The sequence below is a fragment of the Gallinula chloropus genome (assembly GCF_964237585.1).
Source record: "Gallinula chloropus genome assembly, chromosome: 4".
NCBI classification, from domain to species: domain Eukaryota; kingdom Metazoa; phylum Chordata; class Aves; order Gruiformes; family Rallidae; genus Gallinula; species Gallinula chloropus.
The window spans coordinates 80,053,352-80,067,290 of NC_140088.1; the positions used below are offsets into that span (position 1 = coordinate 80,053,352).

At 40.9% G+C, this 13,939-nt stretch overlaps 1 protein-coding gene across 1 annotated transcript; it reads right to left on the reverse strand.

Moving 5' to 3' along the window:
* Positions 1–119: 119 nt before the first annotated feature.
* On the reverse strand, positions 120–13,704 carry PPID (peptidylprolyl isomerase D). Its single transcript, XM_084263605.1, has 10 exons — positions 13,593–13,704; positions 11,609–11,749; positions 10,754–10,860; positions 8,549–8,737; positions 7,662–7,784; positions 5,940–6,046; positions 3,342–3,483; positions 1,037–1,123; positions 919–961; positions 120–354 (listed from the first exon to the last, which is right to left on the reverse strand). The coding sequence occupies exons 1-10, from the start codon at positions 13,675–13,677 to the stop codon at positions 266–268; spliced, it is 1,113 nt and encodes a 370-aa protein (XP_084119731.1). The 5' UTR covers positions 13,678–13,704; the 3' UTR covers positions 120–265.
* Positions 13,705–13,939: the final 235 nt, after the last annotated feature.

Sequence of the window (13,939 nt, forward strand, 5' to 3'; positions counted from 1 at the left end):
CTTCTTAGGAAGCACTAACGATTAAGCTGTAAGAACACAACCACTACTGCTTTACACATTAGAAACACACCTGAGTCGCAAAACACAAGTTGTTAGAGCTTAAAAAGAGAAAAAAAACATTTCACCTTTGAACAGTTTGTCTTTATTATTAGACTCTTTAGTTGTAACACTGACAACTGCAGTACAGGGCAAATGGAAGAAAAGCTCTCTTTGTCCTTTCGCGTGAGTTAGTGCATAGATTGAAAAGTTTAAGAGAAAAAAAAATTCAAGCAAACATTTTAGCATAAGCTGCCTTCTCTTTCTCCTTTTGGGCTTTTATCTTCTGTTTGATTTTGAGGGTTTCCGTCTGGATAGCTGCTTGGAAACAAAATCCATGATACAGTTACAGTGATCTCTTCACATTTGGTATCCCAGTATGTCAAGACCAGGTCACACTGATGCAATTTACCCACGCTATTTTGTTTAATAGAATTGCATTTAATCTTTTATTAGGTCAGATACTAGATGCAAAAAACACAGTGTTTCTTATTTTGTTTCACCTGGTAAGGGAAACAGATAGAGGAGGGTGTAGCAAGCAGAGTATTGGCACCAACAGAGAAGTTATGAGCTAAACATCTTAGACCAGGAAATTTAAGGCATTACTAAGACCCAAGTGAGACAGGGAGATGGTTCAGGAGGCATGCTACTGACCTACATGAACGAGTTTCCCAGCATAACAGAACCATTGCTGCTGTATAAAAACAGGTTTTCCACCTCAGTGGGCTCTGTGCTCAGCACATCAGCATTTAAGCTGTTACAAGCCAGCATTTTAGGCATCACTGTAGTATGGTTTCCTACTAAATACTTCCCTGGTTAGTTTTTTACATTCTTTTTTTTTTTTAAAAAAAAAGCATTTATAAAGAAACAGTTTTATTTTACCTTTGTCTTCAGGGGCTATTTCATGAGCCTTTTTAAGATCAGCCTTAAAATAGAAATAGAAATTAATGATCTGATGGAAAGTTTAGATTTGAACAAATATGTATATAGTGATCATTACCAGTGCCTGATCGAGATCTTTAATCCCCTGCCATCCTTGGGCCCGTCTGTAGAGAGCTTTAGTATTTGCTGGATCTATTTTAAGAGCCTGTAAATTTAATAAAATTGTCACATTAACATTTCATATACTTCACAGCCTCCCATCTCTGCAAATGGCACAGTTCACACCAGCAATCTCCCCAGTTGGTTTGAGGGTAAGCTGTCAAAACATTAACGGTGTAAAAAGGAATGCAATGTTGTAGCACACTGCAGAGCTAGCTAATCAGTTCCCAAATCCCTACCCCAGAAGTGGTGGTTTGTGAAGGACAACTATGCATGAGGATAAAACGTACCCTCTCTCTCCCTCTCGCCATCTCAAGACAAAGATGTTGCTGCCATTCAAATTATCCTAACCTCAAATCTCACAGTACAACCATATTGCAGCTCCTTCCTTCACACCAAAAAAAGCCCTCAGATGGCATCATAAAGAAAACACACACACTTCCTGTAAAGTTTTTTACAGTGTAGGATAGGAAAACACATACAAGCAATTAATCTCATGCTTCAGGAACCCTGCCACCTTCCAGTCATTACCTCTTTTCTGAGCTGAATGGTTTCACTTCTGTGTATATACCAGCTGTAATATGACAGTATCAAAATAGGAAATCCAGTGGCTGGGCAAAGAGACTGTTCCAGTGTTTGAGTACTAAAATTATTTTTTTGCAAGTACCTCATCTGATGTGGCTAACTCGGGGTTTTGTTTTCTTGCCTGTGAAGATCACATTCTTTTTTCTTATTGCAGATAGTTCTACAGCATGTCTTTTTATTAAAGAATACAGTTTCTAGTGATTAGAGGAAATGTCTTTGCATGCATGTGTGGCTTTATTAATTTCATATTAACTTTAATTTGTTAATTCAGGGTTACATAAGATTATGCATCCCTTTTTTTTAAATCACTTCAGCTATTTGTTGTTCATATAAAGGATGAGTTACTCTGGGTGCTCATCCTGATCTGTCTGCTCTAAAGCCTGTTCTGTAACAAGAATTAGAAAATCAGGTGCCCGCAGTGTATACACACAGGTGGTGATCCTTGGGTTTAGTTTGTCCACTGTGCTACAGCTACTGTAAAGCAAGGCTTGTTTGAACAGGTTCAGTTGTTTGGATTTTCTTACACCGATTAATGCATCTATTACAGAATGTTCATTTAAAATGCTTTTGGCCTTAGGAAATCATAAGTGAGAATGTATCATTTCTCATTAACCATTACCTTGTACTCTACTAGTTAACCTTAGGAAACTGTTCTATACACTATTTAACATTGGTTAAGAGATGTAAGCTACAGATCTTCCAGAAGTCTGTTACAAGTATGGAGTACCTTTATCTAATAATTTTGCAATCTTAAAAAAAAAAAAAGGTTTTTTTTTTCTTTTCCTTAGTGGCAAGTATTAAGATTAGTAACTTCTACCTGTAATGTTTAAATGCTGTTTCAATTTCTGTCATTTTCCAGATGACAGATACAACATTACCCAGTTTCCTTACTTCTTCTCCTTCCCTCATCCCCCACCTGTCCATTCTGAATATAGGTTTATGAAAGTTCTCCGTGCGGTAACACCACCGGCAGGCTAGAAAGCCAGCCAGCTCTCTAAAGACCCCTCACACACAGATTAGCCAAGACTCCTGCTTTCAGCACGAAGCCCCAGGAGATGCTGCTAACAGATAAGAGCATTCTTTACCATTTTCTTCAAAAATTAACAATTTAATTAAACTTTCCTCCAATGTACTAAATTCTATCCATACGTCTGTCACAGGTTGGGTTTTTTAAATTCTATTATTTTTCAATATTTCCATATGTGTTCTTTCCTTCTTTCTTCCTATTCAGTGGTTTAATTTCACCACTAAATCTATCTGAAAGAGCTTTAGTCAGAAGAGTCACTTCAATTAATAAAATACAAGACTACCAAATTTAAAAGCAAGTGCAATGTTTTGCTCATAATAGTCTTCCAGAGAAAAGTACTCATCTTTCACTGGAGATAATTTTACATGAGAAAGAGTTACACTAGCTCTGCAAACCAGACTGACAAGGACAGTGTGCATTTTTTCTGGCAGTAAGCAACAGCCCTCTCAAGTTTCTTTCTAATAAGTCATTTAAATTTCAAAATCTTCTTAAAAAGCCACATGCTGGAAAGTTAGTAATAATTTCTCAGCCTTCTGTTTTGTTTACTTTCAAATCTTAAGCTTGTCAGAAGACTCAAAAAAAGCTTTGTAGTTTCAGTCTCCATTTTCTATCTAGGCCAATTGTTAATCAAAACACTGAATGTTAAATTTACCTCTGAACAACTCTCAATGGCTCCCTGCCAATCCGACAGTTTTAGTTTACAAGCGCCGATGTTTAAAACACAGGTCAAAGCAACAGTCTTCAACTTTGGTTTGTCTGCTTCCTCTGCTACTGCTTCAGAAGCTTCTACATACCTGCAGAAAAACAGATTAACAAAGAACATGTATCAGTGTTGCACCTCCCATTCTGTTCTTCCCAGCCATGTGCTAAATGGCCTCTGCAAACTGCTATTTATAAAGCAGCTTCAATTCCACTATTACAAATAGTTATTAACTTAAATATATGACATACCATGACAAAAAAAGAGATGAACTCACTAGCAAATGTTTTCCTGTAACTTCTCTCAACTGTACTAACAGTGTTCTTTTTCTTACACAAATGCATAATTTTAGATGGCATTAAACCATTAGAATTTATCTCAATTACTGGTTCATTCTCAAAAAGATGAGTGGCAAAATGTCAACATGTTCATGGAAGCTTCATTTCAGCTTCAGTTCCCTCAGCAGCTTTTTAATGAACATAGGCATTTATGGCTAAAACATGAAGCTAACTTTACTTTGTAAAGGAGGGTATTTTATGACCATTAGTAAGTCCACCTTCTTTACACTGTCTTCTTTCATGACTTTTTTCCTGAACTTCAAAAGACACTGGTTTGGGACTAAGCCACATCACTCACTGCATCGCTGTTTCACAGGCAAGCTGTATCTTATTCTGAATTCACAGTGTTTAATGCTCTCAGGTATTTATTTCATTTCAAGTGGCAAAGGTCTGTTCTGGGTATAAAAGTTCACTCTTTTAATGGCCTATTTGATAGAACTCCCATGGGTTTTATTCAAAAAATAAGAGCCATGTGTTTGCATACACTGGCATTTTAAGCATGCCATGGTTACTGCTGCCTCTGCAGATCAGTGCAAGTTCAGTTTTGGCATGTCCTGTCTTTTGAGTGCTGCGTGCACTGTGTACAGGTTTGGAGCATAAGAAGTGATACTTAAAAAGACATCAGGTGCAGTTGCACTGATTCTTCTGCTTGCTGGGGGCATCATGCAAAAGATGAGAACCGTAAGAGAGAGAAAAGGGTAAAAAGCTAAAGAGAGTTATAATGCAAAAATGGGTTGTGTTCAAACCAAAACTTCAAAGACTGCAACCATCCCAGAAACAAAATCAGAGCTTGCAAGTGAAAGAAATCAGTACGATGAATATCAAGAGAGAAAATAGGAAGTCATAATTTTTTTGACAAAAAGTGTCGATTCTCGCATATAGAATAATTTCTATTTTTTAAATGGTTAGTCAGCAGTAACACAAGAACAAAAGGTTATAATGGCTATTGTTGGTAAAAAGAAAAAAAAAAGCAACACTGCCAGATGGTTTGCTTGGTGAGTTGTACAGAGGACATGGGCCATACCCCAGTAGGAGTTACTCTGTTCCTATCTGTTCTGGGCAGGTAAAGCAGCCATCCTCCCTCAAGCATTAGGTTTTTAAGATACGACAGGGCATGGCCACAGAAGTATGACCTCTAAAGAAGAGCTGGAATGATCTGAGTTCTTTACAATAGTTACTATCCTTCCCATCTGCAAGGACAAATAAGCACCAAATAGAAAATGTCTATGGAATGTGCTTAAAAGTAAGTGTAACAACTAATTCTAAAGGATGGCATAATTATACCTCATATTTACCTAAAAATGGGGAGAGGAAATGGACAGACAAGATACACAGATCCTTAAAGATCCATTACAGCCTTTTTTCTGTATGATTTCTAGAAATTTTGCACAGAAATCCTATTTACTTCGGGGTTCCTGTTAGTCTATGATGAGCTTTTTAAGGGCAGGGGTAGACTTTGCATCAAGGGTTAATAGCTGTAATTAACGAATTCATTGTTATGCTTCAGAAATAGGTTAGGGGTTTTTTTTCAAACCTAGTAACTCAGCTGATGCACACAATAAGCCTGAATTCCTTTTCTTTCATTATTGTTACTGCTAGTTAACTGTTACTGCTATCATGAAGGTCAGCATAACTTTTAAGAGTTTTAGGAGAAGCTCATGTACATAAAGCAAAAGGCATGGGAAGAAGGAGCCCTATGGAGACAAGAGCAGAAGGACCATGATTTTGAAGGCAATTCTGAATTACACATGGAGTCCAGATGATGGTCTGGAGCCTCAGAAAAAATACTAATGAATTACAGTGTCACATCTGGGGTACTCCTGAATTTACCCATTTTCTAAGCCTCCTGTTTGGGCCTTTTTTTTAGAAATCAGAGAAAAAGCATCTGCCTCCTTTCCTGTCCATTCACTGCCCTGTATACTTCTGTGCTTTTCTTCACAGTTAGGCACCAGCACAGCAACACCATTAAAAATGGATCATTTAGTCAGTCCAGAACAGTACTTCTTGCCTATAGCTCTTACCTAGCAACAAGAGGATCTACTTCAGTAAGTACCTAAAACTCAACTGGGTGTCTGAGATTCAGGAAGCTCCTTTTTTCTTTTTAAACAGAAAAGAGCACAGCACAGGGACTTTTTAAATGCACATATCGATGCTGGAGAGCAGTATTGATTTGGGTTACAGGAACTATCTGATTGAATGATGATAGCCTTACCGTAAACTTTTACTATACTTTTTAGCTGCCACTGCCCAATTTTGCGATTTGAAGGAAGTATTTCCTATATTCTTTATGTCTTCTGCTATGGCCACAATCTTGTCAACCTAATAAAATAGATGGAAAATATAAAGGGTGAAGAATGTACTTAGGAAAGAAGTCTTGATTTACTTAACAATAGGATCCTGTGTCTGTCTTCTTTCAAAGAGTATTATAAAATCTCAGAATAAAATTATTTCCATTTTAGAAAAATCCTGGCTTCAAGCCACTTCTATAATACTCTCTTCTTTATATAACACAATAGTCTGCAAGATGAAAATTCCTAATGGGTTTTCTATAGTATGAAGGGCGAGAAAATACAAAGACAACAGAGCAGTTCAACTCCTTCCCCTAAATGCTGCTACCCACACAGAGCTATATATAAAGGCACTGACCGTTATTCATAGAAAAGAAGACGTTAACAATCGAAGTATTCAATGAAAACTGCCTTATTCACAAGACAATTTTGTCTTCTGCTCTCAAAATGGCCTAAATGACCTGAACTCTGCACAACCTCAAACTGGAAGTTGTACTAACACAGTTCTCCACCTCTCAAAACATTTCCAACACCTATGAAAGAAGAAAAAGAACAACTGCCTGTCTTTATCAAATCCATTAGTTCTATTTCCAGAGTGGCAGACATTTCAAGAGTTAAGTTACTTTTCCAGTGGCAACAGTTTACAACTTCTGCTGTCTATACCACAGTTGTCTTAAACTCTGTCAAATGAGTACACTGCCATGTGTAATACTATCAGTTTACACTTCTACCCTACTGGAATTAATGACCTTGGGGAAAGAAAAAAAAAAAAAATCACAGCATGGGGCCAATGTCACTGTGGTTTCTGTACTTAGTTTATATGAGCAAGCTTAACTTCAAAGGAGGCAGGGACCTGCCAAGTTCAGTTCTGACCCACAGCAAGTGCTATCCAAAGACATTCTCCCAAGCTGAATGTTTCTCAATAGCCAGGTACAAGGAGTTTCTGGATTCTGGCTCTAATGGTTTTTTACTCTTCTAATCCTGTGCTTGGAACAGACATGTACAGTTCCTTTTTCTCCCTTCTCACAAGTCACTGTTTCATTCACACAGTTTGTCTGTTTCACTGTCATGCTAAAAACCAGCAGAAGAGCTTCTTTCTCCAGACTGCTCCCTAACGCTCAAGAAGAGGTCTTCCTTCAGTTTGAACAACCTGAAAAGCAAACAGCTACTGGGAATTGAGAATGACTAGTTCTGATGCAGTAAAAATTTTCTAAAAAGGCTGATCCTTATCATTTCTAGTAAGTGAGTCAAAATCGTTTTAAGAGCGGGTATTTAAAAGTTGCACAGAAAGAGTGTGTAGATACAACATTAAGTTAGTCATCTGCAGGATGGATTTATAGCAATTGCAATTTGTCACTACAGCACAAAGTAAAAAGAAACAAGCAACAGGAAAAAAAATAAGTGTAGTAACTAAGTAATTGTGAGTTTAGATACTGGAGAAATCAGCTGCAATTAGCACTGAAAAAAGAGACAGCAACCCCTCCCACAGCATTCCTTCCTAGAACTGAATGTCACCATTTAATCACGACTTTGATGGATTCTTAAGAAAAAAGGCTTAATGAACATCATCACAGACACCTTTTAACTCAGATCACCTACAAGTCTTGCATTCTGTAAAACAAGTACCTTAAAAGAAGAATACTTACATCTTTCAAGTCTATATCTGCATCTTCAGGAAAATCTGGATGAGCATCCCCAGATCCATCCTGGGGAACAATTCCCCAGTCATCTCCTTCCTTTAGCTCTCCACATTCTGCAATGACGCACAGCTGGAAAATGAAAGTGTAAACAGAAGTATTAGTTATTAAGACAATTAAAAAAAAAACCCACAACTTCTGAGTGCTCTTTGAAATTTAGTAAAAATGCTTTTTCATCTGTTGTTTGGGTGCACTGATTTCAGAAGCCCATCACATCAATCCTCATCAAAAGGCTTTTCTTACAGAAAGTGTTGCCTTCAGAGAAGCAGCATTCCAAGAACACCATACACATGCTCCATGGAGAGGCTGTAAGAGGAACTGGCAGCAAGCTGAGCTGCAGCCAAATACAAGACATGGAAGTTCTACCACATGAGAGAAGAAAGTTCTTTCTGAAACTGCCAAGTCTTTTAAAGTTACAGGGGTATTAATTTTTCAAAGAACATAACCTGATGAGACTTGTGCAAGTCACAATGGGTTTTCCAGAAATACAACTTCTGACAGAAAATTTCTAAGAATTAAATATCACTTTGATAGGGTTGGGAATTCCACCTTTTAATGTCATCACCCATCCTACACTCCGAGCTGTGCATTTCCACCTTCACCCTAACAAAGGCTTCCACCCTCACAGCTGTGTTGAGTAAATCAATTGTTTGTGCATGAGAAATTTAGAGCAAAAGAACAAAAGCCCCTTAACAAGGACAATAAACTGGAAATTAACAATAAAAATAATAAGATTTAATACTTCCAAGCATTATACCAAGCATTTAGAGGAAAAGCATATACATCAAATAATGGAAGAATAAAGACCATCCAAAAGTGCTTTGGATTTTTCTTACCTTAGCAGGATTTTCTCCTTTTACTTCAACGTTTTCTAACATTTTAACTACACCCATTCCTTTGATCACTTGGCCAAACACCACATGTTTCCCATCCAGGTGAGAAGTAGGCACCGTTGTAATAAAAAACTGAGAGCCGTTAGTACCAGGTCCTGCATTTGCCATGCTCAGCAGCCCTGGTTTGTCATGCTGCATGGGGGGGGAAAAATCACAACCAACATATAAAAGGTCTGTTATAAAACCATACACAAGTTAATATATAGCAAGGACAACTTGGTAAACCAGTTACCTAGAGTCGGCAGCTAATTTTACCTATGACGACCGAAGAGGGCAAATGCCTTACTAGTCACAGCAGAGCCACCTGTAGGACTCTGTGCTGAAACAGCTCTCTGCTACTTGTGGGCTCAACCTCCTGCACAGTGGCTGAGTTTAGACAGATCACCCAGGAGCTATATGGGCAGTTCCTCACTGGGTTATTCAAGACCACTGGCCTCAAGAAAAACAAACCACTTTTAAACTGTACACTGTCAGACAGATATATGTATTGTTAATTTTATAAAGGCTACTCATACAACGTATGTTGTAGAACTGTGGCTTTTAGAGGTCTGTTACTATTTAAAAGTTGGTGAGGGTTTTTTAACGCCTTTACTTTCCTAGAGAGGTAACTTTTAAAAATTTTGTTGAGATTTTTAACCATCTAATTATTTTGGCTCATGCTACCAGGCCAAAAACTTAACAAAAAAAATTAATGACAGCCTAATGTGAGAAGGTACCAAGTTTATCTTGTTTCCTGTAAGTACTTTTTCCTTCTTTGAAATAAGAATTATCTTGCTCCAAAATATGTACTCCAAAAATGTACTTTTCACATGTGTTCTGAATTTCTTGCTGTTAAACTGGCACAAGTTATTAAGATCTTTTTTTTCCCCAAGCTGATCCAGCCATTAAGTGCAAGGATCTCTGTTTAACATAAGTCAGTATGTTACACCAAGACACTAGTCCATGACTGAAGCGTGCAAGCTGTCCTATTCCTAAGCAACTTGATACTGTGGGGAGGAGGGGAGGGAAAAACTAAAAAAAAAAAGTGTGACAGCACAGAGGGGATGAAGCAGAAACTGCTGTGAGGCAGTCCTCAGAGCTCGACGGGAGGTTGATTAGTTTGAGACAACTGTATTTAAGCATCTGGTTTGTCCCTGTAGTCTCCACCACTTGCTGTTTTGAAAACTCTTTTTCCTACACAGTGTTTGGATTTCCACAGTGGCAGGGAGAACTCCTTGCCTGAGGCATTCATCTGGTCATACAGCACCATGAAGTCTGAATCTGTCAACTGGGATTTGGCTCAGCAACTCTGGGAAAAGGTTGTACCACTGAAAGCTAGAACTGCACCCAGCCAACAGAAAGCTGCTACTGGAATGATCCTTCCTACTCCTTCCTCTCTTCCCTCAGCTGGGCTGACAAAACTGCCTGTGGGACAGCGCTAGTGGTTGCGAGTAATGAAATACTGAGCTCTGGTACAGGAGTGGGAATAAGTAACAGGAGGGGTAGGAATTTCTACCATCAACGTCAGCAGCTCTTAAGATGACATCCTCAAATCGAGACCTTTGCATATTCAAACACTTGCTTTGTTCACAGCACGTTTTTCCAACATTCTGTGTGAAAAAAGGCAATTCATAAACAGCCTGATACTTTTCATATCACTGAAAATTACTGTAGTGGGGAAAATGCTCTCTCTTAAATTTTCCTTTGGGTTAATTCTGCAATCTACACACTTCTGAAATAAGGAAGGTATTTCTCACATTTAATCTTATGAATATTATTAGTATATTTAAAACCCAAAATCCACTTAATGCTAACACACTGTATGTGCTTCAGTGACAAGATCTGCCACACTTCTAAAATAATACCCTTACTTCAGTAAGAACTAAAATAGTGTTTCAAATTAATTTCTGACGGTGCAATTAAAATGAAAAATTTAAACTATGGTTATCTCTGTCTTAATGAGGTTGACCTCATTTTGTATGTATTCATACACGTATTTGTTCTGTATTCAAGGAACACTTTAAGGACAAATTTGTTTGGGAATTTTTTGCTGCATTCTTTCCACTGCATAAAAAGATGTTAACCTTGGACTGAAGAGCACTGATTCTGAACTTTCAGAAAAATCATAATAATTGAAACTTCAAAGACTGAATACAATCAGTAGAATACCTTATAATGGAAGTTTTCATCCTCAAATTTTTCACCATATATACTTTCTCCACCTGTGCCATTTTGGTTTGAGAAATCTCCACCCTGGACCATGAATTGCTTGATAACTGTAAAAGAAAACAATTATAAAATACAGCAGCAAGGCAGGAAAGGCACAAAGAAAAACAATTCAGAGATGAGAAGCAATCACTGTCAACACGTTTTCTTGATCAGGTCCCCTCGAAATATTATTTCCATTTGATCCTTTACCTGAAATCCATTTCCACCTATTAACAATTCATAGAAAAGGTTAAGAGGGGACTGTATTAATGTATATAAATATCTCAAGTGTGGGACACAGGGGGAAATGGGCAGCCTCTTTTCTATGGTCTGTGGAGACAGGACAAGGGGCAATCGCTGCAATTTAGAGCATAGGAAGTTCTGCACCAACATGTGGAAGAACTTTTACACAGTGAGGGTAACACAGCACTAGAACAGGTTGCCCAGGGGGGTTGTGGAGTCTCCATCTCTGGAGATATTCAAGACACATCTGGTCGTCTATCTGTGCAATATGAGCTGGGGAGCTGCTTTGGCAGGGGGGTTGGACCCGATGATCTCTCGAGGTCCCTTCCAACCCCTACAATTCTGTGATAGTAGCCAAGTTTCACTATTACTACCTTACTGGTAAATTTGCTGCTTACTGCTGTCGATGCACGGTTAGAGAAACATGTACAGTCATAAGGAGGATCAAAAAGTCAAAAACTTACTTTCAGTCAAGTTATTTCTTTCCAAAATAATTATTTAACCTTATTTCAAATACTGGCAACGGAGGAGTTCTGTTACTAACAGGAAACCAGAGGATTTCATAGAACTTACTTCTGTGGAAAGGACATCCTTTATAATGGAGAGGTTTGCCAGTGGTAGGCCCTGTTCCTTTCTCTCCTGTACATAGCGCACGGAAATTCTCTGCAGTTTTCGGTACTACGTCAGCAAATAATTCAAAGACAATGCGTCCCACTGAAATGACAGAGAGAGAGAGAATGAGGCATAACTTTAAGTTCTGACCTTGGCACGGTGTTGTGTTGAACATTACAGGGCTAGGAAAATCAGTGATTCAGACAATTATTTTTTTATTAATTCACTGTTACATTTGTATTTTGGGGTTGTTCCATGGCAATCACTGTCAGGGTTGCATTAGAATTTGTAGCAAGGTTACTACCAGCAATGAATTCCACAATCAAGAAGAATTTAAGGGAATAAAAATTCTGAAAAACACTACCCAAAATGCCAAATGCATTTTCTGCCAAAAAAAGAGAAATCACAGACATATATTAAAGTCAAATTATGTATTTTAACATGCAAATGTGTGCCTATTTTAACAAATATGTAGCTTGTTCAATCAAAAATAGATATAAAAAATATAATAGATATAAAAAATGGATACTTTTATTGGCTTTATTTGGCTTATGCCAAGCATGTACACCAACCCTACTCCTCATTGCCTTCAACCCCAGTTTTACTAAGACAGGGTAATACTTAACATGCATATGAATGATGGCTATTTAAAGATACTACAAGCAATCATTAAATCTAAAAATGTACACATTTTAACTGAAGGAAGTGAAACCTGACTAGCTAACAGATCCTGTAATAGTTGATAAATGGATTCTGTGTCAAATTCTCATCTTTTCACAAACTGGCTTCTCAGAGAGCTACTTCTCACTCCTAGCAGCCATCAGTTGATGCTCCTGTTTTCTCATCAGCCTCACAGTCAATTAGTTAACGTATCTTCACTCTACAGGAAGCTAAATGTAAATATATTAATTGTAATTAATACAGGAACGAAAACAAATTAGGCAACTGAAAGTCAATAAAAGGCAAATCATCTTACAGACTTTACTCTCATTCTTTTGAGCAGCGGGATGAATAAACAAGAGGCAGCATCCTGACAAACAGGCAGCACCTATTGTCACCCGCGCACATCTGGGAACCCTACGCTTTCAGTACCACCCCAAGCTTCTTATTTTCTTCCTGTTTTGATCGCTTGCCCAGACTTTCCAATGACCTCTGGCAGCACCGCGGGTTCGCCCTCGCTTCTACGCCCCGAGCCGGCCACCACCGCGCAGCAGCCGGGTAAGGCCCGGCGTGTCGCAGCCCGGCAAGTGAGTGGGCTGCTCTGCTGGGGGCCGAGCTCGGCACACCGACAGCACGCGGAAGGGCAACCGCACACGGAATTAATTCCTTGTGTAGGCGCCGGCACGGGGCCCATGTGGGGCGCCGCGCAGTGCAGTGCCGCGCCGTGCCGCGCCGTGCCAGCCCCCGACGCTTGTCAGGGTGAGGCCGCGTAGGGGGCGTGTCGCAGGGGGCCACTGATGGCGGTACGCGTACCTGCGCCCCCGCATCACCCGCGGGTACTTCCCCCCCGCGCTGGGAAGCCCCGGGGAACGGGGTGCCTATGCGGCCATGATGCTTCTCTGGTTCCTCGGGCCTGTTCGTTCTGGCGGGGAAACCTCACGGGGAGGCACCCTGCCGCCCCACAGGCCACCCGTTCGCGGCAGGGCCGTGTTTCTCCTCCTCCCCGGCGCCGGGTGGATGCGCTCGTAGCCCGCGGGGACAGCGCCCGACACGGCCCCACCGGAGCCCCACCGTCCCTCCCCTTTGAGAACATTCCGCCCCGCGGCCCAGGCGTGAGACGCACCGCTCCCGCCCGCTTCCCACGGCGCGGCCCGGCATGGCCCGGGTCCCGCGCATTCCGCACAGGGGTTCCCCGGGCCTCCACTCCCCGCACCCCGCCAAGGCCCCACCGCGCGGGTCTGGCCCGAGTCCCCTCCGCCACGGCCCCTTCCCGCCCCCTCCCCACCTCGCTCGCCCCCGATGTCCACATCGAAGAAGGCGCGGGGGTTGCAGGGCTTGCTGGGCCGGGCGACAGGGGACGGGTGCGACATTTCGCAGCTGCACGCTGCCGCGGTGGCTCCGCCTGCTCGGCCGCCGCGATTCCGGCCGCCGCGGGGTCGGGGCCGCTCCCCGCTCCTCCCACCGGCTGGGCGGGCGGGTGGCGGAGCGGGCCGCGTCCGCCGAGGGTAGAGAAGCTTGGCCGCGAGTTAATGGCGGCGAGGCCCGTTGCTGCGAGGCAAGGCTGAAGGAGCGTGGTTGGGCTGGAGTACGCGGTTGTGTCGCGGGCGTCTCCCGGTGCTGGCGGTATGGTCT

Bases quoted from the DNA above. Each gene is read 5' to 3' on its own strand.
- PPID (XM_084263605.1), bottom strand. From the start codon at position 13,677: ATGTCGCACCCGTCCCCTGTCGCCCGGCCCAGCAAGCCCTGCAACCCC. The intron at 10,861-11,608 runs GTAAGTTCTATG...TTTCTTTTACAG, and splicing joins AGGATGTCCTTTCCACAGAA to TTATCAAGCAATTCATGGTC. The intron at 355-918 runs GTAAAATAAAAC...GTTTCCAAGCAG, and splicing joins AATAGCCCCTGAAGACAAAG to CTATCCAGACGGAAACCCTC.